This window comes from Musa acuminata, chromosome BXJ2-9 (genome assembly GCF_036884655.1).
Source record: "Musa acuminata AAA Group cultivar baxijiao chromosome BXJ2-9, Cavendish_Baxijiao_AAA, whole genome shotgun sequence".
Taxonomy (NCBI): Eukaryota; Viridiplantae; Streptophyta; class Magnoliopsida; order Zingiberales; family Musaceae; genus Musa; species Musa acuminata.
Genome location: NC_088346.1, coordinates 42,165,104 through 42,177,515, shown reverse-complemented (window position 1 = coordinate 42,177,515; position 12,412 = coordinate 42,165,104). Strand labels below are relative to the sequence as shown.

Genomic DNA, 12,412 nt, shown 5'->3' with positions numbered 1-12,412 from the left:
GTTTGTCTATTGATCATTTGTCTTCAAATGGTGGCATAGTATCTATAATGTCATTTTTTACCTTATCACAAAGATATTAGGAGATTAAATCTGCATAGAAACAATAGTATAGCATCATGAAGTATTTGATTTTTTCATGGGGCTCCTAAACACTCTCTAATAGATCAGTGAGGGTTGCAGGAATAGCTCTTGATAGAGGACGATCTCATGAGAAGAGGATAACTCTTCATTCCTCAAGCAGTCTAATTCTGTAAGAAGAATTCAGAAAGCCATCATTTGGTCTAAGTTGGACTATTAGTCATGTAGTCTAAGCTAGCAGGCAGCAAGAAACAGTCAGAGAGTTTCAGTCAAAAGGCCTTTATCGCATGGCAAAACCAGGGCTTGGGTCAACCATGCATCATCATCATCCGTAGAATGAGACTTGGACAAGCTCGTCCGTCTCTCACCCAGCTTTAAGCAATGCACACACAGTCTCTATGTCAGATGAAATACAACCCTAGTAGTTCCATCGGTTTGTAAAGATGAAGCTACTCTGGCTAGTCTTAGACCGTAGTATTCCAAACTATAGGTGTTGTGCTCACAGCCCATATTTAGTCCAAGGTGAATTTTATCAACCCATAGCTCACCTCCCTTTTAATCTAACCCTAATGTATATTATTGGGGTGTGAGGGTGTGGTGGCTATAAAAAGAGGTAAAAAAAGATAGCAACGAGGCAGTTTTTGGCAGCCACAACATTCCAAAGAAAAAGATGAGAACAAGATATAAATGAAAGAGAAAGAAAGGGAAAAGATAAGGACAACACAGAGAGACAATTCTCAATCATCTAGTAGTGCTTTCATCTCATGTTAGATCAGATCTACAGTAGATTCTTATTGTGATTACTTGGGGAGAATTAGAGAGGATTTAGATATTGTGTACAGCGACATGATCCTTGTATCCCAGTTATTTTCTTACTAGGGTTTTGGGCAAAAGATTAAGATTTGTATATTCATTATTCTTATAGTATATTATTTCTAGTTTACCCTGTGATTTTTACCCTTTACATTGGAGGAATTTTTCATATATATTTTGGTGTTTTATTTTATTGTGATTTCATTTAATTTCGTTACATGTTATAGTATGTTAATATTTGTTTATATATAAAAATTATTTTTCTTTATATCCCATTTGGATGGTAGCAAAGAAAAGAAACGTGAGACCAGCCAAGCCAAACACTCAAACCTAATTTGATTTGATTTTACAGTGAACCCTAAGCTTGCCCATCTGTGCAGAGCAGGGAGTTTCCCGTTCCTGTTTCATTTGTCAGCATGTGCAAGCAGATGCCCTCTCCCTCACCGTTGAATAGAATAACCATGATGGTAGTCTAGTATTATCATCAATGTCAGATAGATGTACTTATTCCTGTTGGAGTGAAGGAAGCTACATGAACAGCCCATTTGAACTGATTGAATGAAGGAAACATGACAATATAAGGGAAAAAGACTCTTTTTATGCTCTCAGTATGTTGATCGGGCTGCAGCTTCTCCATCTCTCTCTCTCAATGTACACAAACACTACAACTGAAACATTCCGGCAACACTACAAAGCTTCTGTGCGTTGCCTCTTGAACATGTCTTGTGATGATATGAACTCCATATCATCTCTGTGCGTTGCCGGATTTCTAACAATGTTGACGCCGAAGAGCCTAAAATGCTGGACTGGTGGTCGTGGCATGGGAACCGCGGTATGCCCGCGACCAGCTCGTGCCTTGGAGTCGATGAAGAGCTGCTTCTCGGGCCCGGTCGATCTCTGGAAGGAGACCACGTCGCCGGCCTCGAGGCCCTTCTCCTTCACAAAACGGCTCCAGCCTTTGGTCAGCACGTAGCTCTGGCTACTGTTCCAGTACGAATACCGGAAGCGCCAAACCCTCCCGCAAGCGTCCTCGAAGTTTAGCAGCATGCCATTGCTGGGTCCGCCGCCGGCCTCCTGCAGCGGCAAGTGCTTTTCGGCGTGTTGTTTCGGTATTACTAACCGGTTGAGCTTCCCGACGTCGCTCAGCGTCACCGCCTTATCGAAGAGGTGCTGCCTCTTTGCTCCAACAGGTGACTCCGTAGCGCCGGCCACGGCCGCACCGCAAGAGGGAGCGGTCTTCATCTTATCGGCACCGAAGGATCGTCTGCTTTGCTGTAGCTCGTGGTGGTAGCTGTGCCTTCTGAGCATGTCCACGATCTCCACCTTGGAACGAGAACCGATAAAGGAGAGCTCTGCCGCGTCATCGTCGTCGGCCTCGTTTAGCGGCTTGAAGTTGGTAACGCCGTCGCGGCCTCGGAACCGCCGCACGGCGACGTCGTAGGCGCGCGCGGCCTCGGCTTCCGTGTTGAAGGTGCCGAGCCAGACGCGCTGGTGCTTCTCGTAGATCTGCGCGCCCCACCTTCCGTTGGGCTGCGGGACGACGCCTTTGTAACGGGAAGACGGCAACTTGCGTGACTCATCCCGCTTCCTGGATTCGCCCCAGGCATCTCCTATGGAGCTCGTCTCCATGTCACGACGAGTAAAGAGATCTGTTTGGACTGAGGAAACAAAAATGTGGACGAAGGTTCTGAAGAAGAGATTCGGAAGGGGTTCGATGACTAGTTCGAATGGTGGCGTTATATAGGATATGGGAGATCTCATGACACAAGTGGTACTGGTGAGGGTCAACTCAAGTGACGCTGAGGAAGAAGAAGAAGAAGAAGAAGAAGAAGGTTCATTACAGGGTAGGTGAGTTGGCCGAGATGTGCTCTCTTCATACTGTGGTTGAGGGTAGAGGATGGTGTGGCACGGGCATGAGTGTGGGAACCAAAGAAGAGGCAAGTTGGTGAGCATATGATTCAGATAGATGTGGCGATGCTCGGTAAGTGCATCCCCCCTGGTTTTTGCTGCTGCTGTGTCTGATGGCGCTGACCTTGGCATTGTCTTCTCTGCTATTCCTCTCTCACATGTCACTGCAGCCATGTAATCACAAATTTTGACATGTACCAAACTAGAACATATCTCAGTAGACATTATTACCCTTTAAATCTTGCTCTCATCACTGTATCATCGTGAGGGATTGAGTTTCTTATGATTCAGGCAACAATATCTCAAATAAACTAAGAGTAAAAAATCTCCACAACACTCCTTAATGGGGAAAGGGAATGAGCCCATCGTCTTATACATCCCATTGGTCGTCGTGGGAGAGGATAGACTCAGACATCCTAATCCAACACCAAGTTGCATAAGTTTATTCCTATTGTCTAACTTCAATTGGCATACACGTCTTCATGAATCTTTTTAGGTCTCTCTGTGAGTGCTATCCTACTTTAAAAAGCAGGAGCCAGGAGGACCGCCATGCCAACTGCTTGGACTATGGATGATGTGATTCTCGAAGAAAGAGACAATGGAATACTGAGAGAGAGGAATCTTTAAAGATATCAAGAGGATAACCTCAAGAAACAAGAGAGGAAGAAGACCTTCTTTCTGCAATGAACTTGACATCAATGTTCTCCCCCCAATTAGGTCTCTTTTGTGTCTCGTTCCTGGGATTCTACTGAGAACCCCTTTTGCAAAGCAATCATCCTTTGGTTGTCATGACATTGTCGTACTACACTCGTCCGACGGATTCTCAAAGAAACTTCTCTTCTTTGCAACATCAGGTATGTTTTGGAATCTTCTGAACTACTTGTTTGGATAACCTTCACATCTTCTTTCCATACTCCTCTTGCATGCATGCATGCATGGAAATAATGTGGTCATGGTGTTGTTTGATTGATTTGTTTTGTTGAGATTAGGTGAGCACATGGGTGGCTCTTCTACTTCGCAGCCAAAGTACTTAATCAAATCCATTAACTTGCTCTTTGAACGCTTCTGAAGCTTCCTTGTACTATTACTACTACTACTGCTACATATACGTATATGTTAATGCCAACATGTTAAATGAGTGGATTGACTCATCTCACACATCTGCTGGTTCAAATTTGGCGACTATAACATGACGAGAGAGAGAGAAAGGATTTATGAGTGAAGTCGTACTGTCAGATTGTTCTGAAAATGAGTAAAAGAATATGACAGCATCGAATGTAATGATAGGATCACGAGAGAACTTATAATGTGATAGAGAGAATTTTTCTGAAGTTGTTCTACTAGTGGATCGACAGGGGAATCTTATTTTAAATGCAAAAAGGGGAACATGATATGATGCATTTAGTTAGAAGTTAATTGGTATAAACTAAACATTGATAGGTGAAGCCAAAAATATTTATCTCCAAGCATCAAAAATAATAATAATAATAATAACCGCAAGCGACTAAGGAGATCGATCATAAAGGATAAATCGAGACCTTGATATCGATCTTAGTACAGATTCCGATTAGTCCAAAATCTACTAACACAAGTTAGGTTTTGGGGTTGGATCGAATTGACCTAATCAAATATAATTAGGAGGACTTTGTTTTAATAATAATATAGACAGCGATTGTTTTATTATTTGTGCAGACGGCAACAAGTGTACGGTTGATAGACGCAATGTGCGCATGTGAAAGTTGACGATGAAATATTAGTACATATTTTGAATATTATATAAGAATGACTAACCTTCGCTCTTTTCAACTATAATTCATAATATTTTATGGATCGTTGAACATTTTTTGACTTTAAATGACACAGTAATACTTGCTTTGAATCTTCTTTTTGATTCCATATATTTTGAATACTACATAAGAATTATATTACTTTATAATTTATGATTTTTCTTTTTGAATGATGATTACGAGATTTGATTCTAGAATCTTGTGATAAATTATCGATGTCTTTACTAATTATATATATTAAAAAATATATCAATTCAAGATTCGATTCTAGAATCTTATGATAAACTAGTAACATTCTAACTAAATTATATAACATATTTAAAAAATATATAAGTTCAAATTTCGAATCCTCAATCTTCAATAAGAGATTCTCTTCCACTACTACTAAATAAAATAATAGTAAAAATATCAAAATTTACCATTAATTTTATATAAAATAGTAAAAGTTTAGTGGATGATATATTTTTATTGTATAAATAGACTTGGTGTCTAATGGAATATTGATGGTAAATCTAAACTTTTAAATTTTGTAAAAGTTTAAGATTTTCTAATATTAAGTTTAATTTATATAATGATATGAATATATGATAAATATTAGTTTTTGTGATTATATAGAATACTATATATTTATGAGGTGGTTATTGTCTTGGTGAGTTGGCTTCCTATTTTATGATTCATCGTATGATATTTGATTTTAAACTGTACATGTTTTATGATTTATGAAATTATAGATAAAATTATAGATGTGAATAAATTGAATGTTTTCTCGATGATTTTAAATATGTGTTTGAATCTTAGATTATTATTAAATTATAATATTATTTATTTTAAGATAAGTTCTATATAAAATTTATATATCTTATTATTGAGTCCTATATAAAATAATATGTATAGTAGAGACCGGAGCATTTAAGTATTATTATTTTTTCATGAATATTATTTTTAACATATTTTATTATTTAAATATTTTTCGGATAATTCTTCAATTATTTATGAATTTTAGATTAATGATTATATATGTATATATGTGGTAATGTGAAAATATCTCTAATCTGCACGACTTATCCAAAGGCGGAGTTGCAGGCTGTGTTCGAGAGGTGCGCGTGAGAGAGGCGGATGGGTTGGGCGGCCGTGGCAGCAGAAGGATTAGGAGTACGAGGGTGCTGTTCTCTTCCGGTCGCGAGCGCCAAGTCGAGCCTCGGCAGGCCAACCATCGTCGCCTCTAAGACCACGAGGCCGCGCCGCAGAGTGAATGGCTCGCCGCCCCGCAAGCAGCAGCCTTCCGTCGCGGAGGTCCAGAAAGCAATTGGCGTCGTCGATGACCCCTTCCGCTCACCTGATGGTGCCTCTTCCTCCTCGTCCTCTTCTTCGCCGTTTCTTGGATTCCTGCAGGACGAGAGCCCCGCGGAGAGGAAGCTTCGCAAGGCCGCCGAGTGGGTGGTCGACAGCACCGAGGCCCAGGCGCAGTCCGGTACCCCCGTCACTCTGCCTCTCGTTCCTTCTCTTGCTCAAGTTTCCAGTTTGCTAAGTATTGCCGTCGAAGAAAAAGGTCTGTAGCTCTTCTTGCTTTTTAAGTTGATTGCCAAGCTTGATTCAGTATAGAAGGGCTTTCTTCTTGGAATTGGGGTTGCTGTCTTAGCAATTAATGATCTTATACGGAAGATTCTAAAGATTTTATCGTAAAAAAGAAAAGAGATCGAGGAATCGACTTCGTTGATCGCTTCGAGGGATCAGAGATCGATCCTTCTTGATCGCTTACAGGGGATCGACCTCTTAAGATTTGTCGACAGAATAATATTTTTCATATATAACTGAAAAGAAACAATTACATTTCTATTTATAGAATTCCACCCAGAATCCATGACTTGAACTATAATAATAAATAAATATTAAATAAATCTTTACTTGATTCTAATTGAATCAAATCGACTCAATAAATAACTAGATTAAACAGACTAAATAAATATTATTCAAAAACTCAGAAAAAAAATCCTAACAGCTTGATACAGTATGAAAGGACCATGTGATTTCCTTAATGTTTTGTAGGATGATCATGCCAGCACGGTGGATTGATCATGAAGTCAACTGGTGTTTCTTGAATCATAGGTCACTGTGGTTGAACCTATAAAACAAAAATATCAAATTATGTGTATCATTGATTGATTCTTATTTTCTAGTTTAAAAGGAGTTCACTGATTTCAATTTCCTTGGCTAACTTACGAATCAAGCTTGAAGTTCAAATTGCCAACCGATGACATGAGTGAGAGAGTCACCATGTTTCCTTCCTGCACAGTCTATCACAAGGGAGGCCCATAAGAATGAACCGTGCCATCTAGTTGATCAATGGGGGTCAGGCCACATCAAAGACTAACTGTTTTAACCTTTCTCAATGTGGATTCTATAGTTTGGTTGCTCTTATAAATGGTTACAAACAATAATATATGTCTTCATATGTGCTTATGTATCAAACAAAATCTGCTTATGTTTGGCAGTTCTGAATAGATCCAAGTTTTTATTTGAGTGCAAACACTTTGTGTGTTCCATTCAATTTTATTTCCATCTTGTGATCCAAAATTTCCACAAACATCAGGAGGTTCCTCAATCTCTTGGTTTTATTTCTGGTAAAGGTATGAAGCTATTTCCGCAAGTGTAAAATTGTTTATCTGCAACTTATCCACTTTACTGATTCATTATGTAGCTCTTCTGCATCACTAGCATTCAGTAAAGGATTCTTTTGTATAACTAATTCCTCAAGTCTATTAAGCAATTAGGAGTCTAGAAATGTCTACTTGTAGATATCTGACAGAATGATTATTCTAGAGTTGCAGTGCCTCCTTTTCACCTTTCTAAGCTGTTTCATATGCCAATTTATTGTAGATGAAACTTCTAAGAGGGATAATATGCAGAGATTATATATATATATCTCTCTCTCCATTGAGTTTCTATGTCATATTTTCTGACTTCTGATAGCTGTTGAATTTAATTCTCTGCCAATCTTCATTATGTTTATATATGTTACAATTTCATCCATACAACCGAATTCTCAACTGTCATGAAACTTTTGCAGGGCAAAGAATCCTGTTGCTAGTATGTCTAAACATCTTACCAGTGTGGCTTTTGCTCCTCTTGGTTGCATCTGGAGTTGTAAAGTTGCCATTTGATCTCCCATTCTGGAATGATCTTATCTCATAAGTGTCAGAAAAATAGTTGATACTCAGGTTTCCAGCTACATGTACATAGCAACTTAATTTTAAGCTTTTATTCCTGTTCAATCTGTATACCCAATCTGTCATGAAGTCAAAATCCCCTTCCTTTTCCTTCAGCTGGAAAAGAGAATTAGTTGCTATAAAGAAGGTTTCATGACATTACATGAAAGAAATGTGGAGCAGTTATCTACTTATATCTACATTATATACACCAAGTGAACAAGGTTTATGATCATCATTGGCTATCAAATGAAGCATGGTTTTGGCTGTGTGTTGAGTGGTGCTACCTCTAGAATCAACTCGTATAGGCATCACATGTGAGAAGTTGACATTGTAATTAAGCCTTTGAGGTTATCTTGATGCATTCACCCAAAAATTGCATCCTGTTGATTAATTGCATTAGAGGACTAAACATGAGATGGAAATAGCATGACTTTTGTAGCCAGCATAAATACTACTTGATGGAGAACTCACCTTTTTGGTGAAGTCCACATCAAGATTCATTGAACTACTTGTTGAATTGATTGGTCATGTCTTACTCCCAAATGCTCAATGTTTAATCCAAAACCAATATAGTACGATTTAATTACTATATTATATGCATATATATAGCTCACTAAAATAGAAGAATTTTCTATTTCACTACAATCAATTATTTATTTCCAAACCAACTCTTCAAGGATCGATTAATATTGTTGATATCATCAAAATTTTGGGATAAAACGAATTTTGTATATAAAGTGAGATATATATATATATGGTAACTTACCCAAAAAAAATCATCAATAATAGGGTTTTTTGGGTTGAACCGATTTGTTTAACTTGAACCGAACCAAACTAATTCAATAAAAACCTAAGTATTTGATTATCCTTTTTCTCCCAAATTATTCCACACTACCCCCATTCGACTAATGGGCAACAACATTTGTCAACCTTCTTGCCAGTGGTGGTCACCATTATTGCAGTCTCTGTCGCTATCACCTAATCTCCATCCTAGCCTAACCTAGCGTAAGCCCTAGCCCTCGCGAAAGCAGTAGCAGGTCACCATTGCGGGAGAGGAGAGGAAGGGGTCCCATTGAGCCTCGGTGGTGGCACTATCATCACCGGCGTACTTCTCACCCCATCACCGTCGGCTTCCTACTCTATCGCCATCGTTAAAGAGGAGAGGAAGGGGTCCCGTTGAGCCTCGGTGTTGGCATTGTCATCATCATCAGCTTCTTTCCTGCCCCGTCACCATCGTCGGAGAGGAGAGAAAGAGATTCTGCTAAGACTTGGTGGTGGCACCATCGTTGTTAGCTTCCTACCCCGTGTTCTTCTGTTAGTCTACTTCATGCTTGAGCACCATTTTTCTTTTCATTCAGATCGTTGCTTTTTTATCTAATTCATCCATAGTATCCTTGTAACATATTATTTGTCGATCAATTTTGAAGTCTTTGTGGTTTGTCTTGTGCTTCAAATCGATCAAGGAAGTCAAAATCTCTAGCTCCAATAATTGTCCATGTACTGAGTCTTACCATCAGTGAACGATGACTATACATCCGGTTTTATGTATAGTAGAATTTGTTGGATTCAATTTATGCATAGTTGACTTTTTATTACTAGCAGAACTATGGTATATTTTTTTCTCTAATTGTTTGATCATTTCGAAAGTGATTTCTTGGTGTTATTAGATTTATTATAGCTTGTGGATTATTTCTATTTAGATTAGTTGATTTTTCGCTTAAGAATGAAAGAAGCACAAATGCCTATATCTTGGCTAGATGTTCTTTTTGTTTTTGCTTTTGAATTTGTGTATGAATTTGTTAGTCAGCCATGGTGATTTGGGAAGATTTTTGGTGGCAGATTATGCCTCCAGAAAGTTGATACAATGACCTTAGTTAAATTGTGTGCCGGTCATGGACATAGCAATCCTTCGAAACCTGAGATATATGTTGAAAATAAAAGGAGAGATGCGTTGGAATGGTGTTATCATATGACCACATGGCTAAAGTCCTACAAGTGCAGTGTCCATCGTGTACATCATGAGCATTTGGAAGTGTCTGTGCTTCATGAGTTCGGAGGACCTTATGACTTGTTGACATCAACTAGGGTAAATCACTCTTCTTCAAAAAGGGATGTACTATGGTTTAATTCCTTCACTACTAAGCTAGACTTTCTGCTGAGTGGATTTAGGATTCCTTTTATGGTAGCGAAAGATTAATTTATTTAGCATGCTTGGAACTTGAGTTTAGAGGGCTGGTCATTTAGTTGATCTGGCCATGGAAAAGTTTTAATGCCCACATGATTACAGATTAAATAGAAAAATTAAGATCACATCCACAACATTAATTTTGAAGAACTTACATAGAAAAATAAAGTCTTTACTTATAAAATAGGATTACAATCTAGCATTCTGATCACCGTGTACCAAATTACATTAATTACATTAAAATCATCCAAAATAAAAAAAAATACTACTAATCAACTTAGAATCATGTCATACTAGTTTTGAATAAGTTTGATCAATTACATTCATTGTAACTCGAGTTATACTCTCATAGTTTCACTCCAGGCCCTAGTGTAACAGCACTAGGGGTGACAATGGTGCCACTAAACAAGCGATGGTACCACCTAGCTCTACTAATCTGAGGTGATGGTACTACCCTAGGCTAGGAGACAATATCACCCAAAACTACAATACATATTTTAAAAAATAAATTCTAAAATAATCTAAAATTTTAAAAATAGGATAAATGATACTAAACATATTAGAATTATGTTATGATTGTTATAGAGAAGTTTGGATATGTTTAGAGTATAATTACTAGAATTATACTCATGTTACACTTGAGTTACACATACTTTACACTCAATCACAAATTTAATCTTACACATCCCCTATTTTGATAATTAATGATCCAAAAATTTAAGAAAAATAATAAAAATGATACTAAATATTGTACAACAATGTTATGATAGTTTCGAAAAAGATTGGATAGGTTTCGGAACACTTTAATGACTTACACTCAAAATATACTCGAGTTACATTCAATCACATATTCAATATAGAAATCTCTTATTTCGAAAATTAATGACCAAAAATTAGAAAAAAATAGAAAGGAGCGTAGAATACAAGACATGCCACCCTAGACTCATCTCTGCAAGAACCTTTTGCCTTGAAGGGGTGTAGAATACAGTAGTATATGAATAGCATGTAACAATGCAATGGGGGTATTTTTCGACAGAAGTATTCCTAGTACATACAGATTTTAGCAAAATTTTGAATGAAAGTGATTCTAATTTTGGCTCACTTATGCTGATGTGTGTCAACAGGATAGAAATTAGGGTCAAAATAAATCCAAAATTATTGGCCATTGTTGGAAACCTAAATTTTTCAAAGAATAGATACTGTCATTGTTTATCAGATGTACATGCATTGACCCTTTGGGTCATTTCCTGGCTCTGGCCCTGGTGTCAAAACAATGGATGGGAAATAGAGAAAGGTGTCACGACTTATCTTGTCCTTGTCTTTGCCTATGGGGAGCATCAAATGCATGCATCTGACCCCCTTGTGGTCGGGATACTGTGTCTACTATTTAAATAGACTGGCTGGATGAGGACATTGCATAAGATGGTTCAAGGAGGCTAAGGCTATATTCCTTCATCTCAGTTTAATATAAGGTAAATATTTTTCTAGCCAGATTCCGGTTAATAAACAGAACCTAAATGACAAGAAAAGTTCACATACTGACCTCAAGCAAAACGCTCTGCTTTCTTCGGCACGAGAACCTGCATCATTTCTTCCTCCTCGTAGCCTGCATCATATACACTAACCACATTTAAATTATAATTAATGATAATCTATAATTAATGATAATTTTATTTTCCCAACGCTCAATTCTAAAAAGAACATTTTCTTGCAAAAGAAATCGATATATTGGGAACTCAAAGAGATATCAGACAAGAAGAACCCAAATCAGACAACGGAATAGTTGATAACGAAAGAGGTAAAGAGAAGATCTGAGGGCATATCATGAAACCCTAACCTCGCATCAAACCAAGATCTAGGAAACAAAACAGAGAAAAAGAAGCAAGAAAATGCTTAGGCAAGAAAAGGACGGTGCCCTAGCGTACGTATTAGCAGAGGAGTTGTAGCTCGTGTTCCTCCAGATGCTGCCCTTTCTTCACCTTCGCGATCCACTGATCCAATTCCATCACCAGGAAACCGGCGGGTTCGCCGAGGATCGTCCTTGGTCGATTAAGGAAAAGAGGGGGGGGAGCCCAAGTCGAAGAGGTTGCACGAAGGGGCCGATATAAACGTACTATTTTTTTGTCTCGCAAAAAGCCCAGAAAACAGAAGTCGTGTTTTCTTGTAGCGGCCGATATAAACGTACTCATTATTGTAACGGGTTTTTTTTCTCGTGACGGTCACGAATGACACGAAACATCTCTTTTTCCGCAACAAAAAGATTATTGTTTATTTAATTGTAAAAGTGATTTTCCTAACATGCGATGGAATCGGATCCGTGGATTGCGAAAGCGAAGAAGAAGCAGCATATAGAAACACAAGCTACAACTCCTCTGTGAATAGATAATGGAATTCGATCAGTGGATGGTGAAGGTGAAGAAAGAACAGCATCC

General features: G+C 38.1%; 2 protein-coding genes and 1 long non-coding RNA gene across 5 annotated transcripts; 1 reads left to right on the top strand and 2 right to left on the bottom strand.

The window, feature by feature from the left end:
- Positions 1-1,376: 1,376 nt before the first annotated feature.
- LOC135621911 (AP2/ERF and B3 domain-containing protein Os01g0693400-like) lies at positions 1,377-2,955 on the bottom strand. Its single transcript, XM_065123537.1, has one exon. It carries the CDS (start codon positions 2,929-2,931, stop codon positions 1,579-1,581), a length of 1,353 nt encoding a protein of 450 aa, XP_064979609.1. The 5' UTR covers positions 2,932-2,955; the 3' UTR covers positions 1,377-1,578.
- Positions 2,956-5,637: 2,682 nt separating this feature from the next.
- Positions 5,638-7,858, top strand: LOC135623451 (probable NAD(P)H dehydrogenase subunit CRR3, chloroplastic). 2 transcript variants are annotated; one of them, XM_065126437.1, is made up of 2 exons: positions 5,638-6,057; positions 7,654-7,858. In XM_065126437.1, the coding sequence occupies exons 1-2, from the start codon at positions 5,703-5,705 to the stop codon at positions 7,776-7,778; spliced, it is 480 nt and encodes a 159-aa protein (XP_064982509.1). In that variant the 5' UTR covers positions 5,638-5,702; the 3' UTR covers positions 7,779-7,858. The 2 variants fall into 2 exon arrangements, with proteins under 2 accessions (XP_064982509.1, XP_064982508.1); XM_065126436.1 differs by having other exon boundaries at positions 5,638-6,135.
- On the bottom strand, positions 7,558-12,078 carry LOC135623452 (uncharacterized). 2 transcript variants are annotated; one of them, XR_010491397.1, is made up of 3 exons: positions 11,906-12,078; positions 11,524-11,586; positions 7,558-8,175 (listed from the first exon to the last, which is right to left on the bottom strand). It is a non-coding gene; the product is annotated as an uncharacterized LOC135623452 (long non-coding RNA). The 2 variants fall into 2 exon arrangements; XR_010491394.1 differs by having other exon boundaries at positions 7,558-7,909.
- Positions 12,079-12,412: the final 334 nt, after the last annotated feature.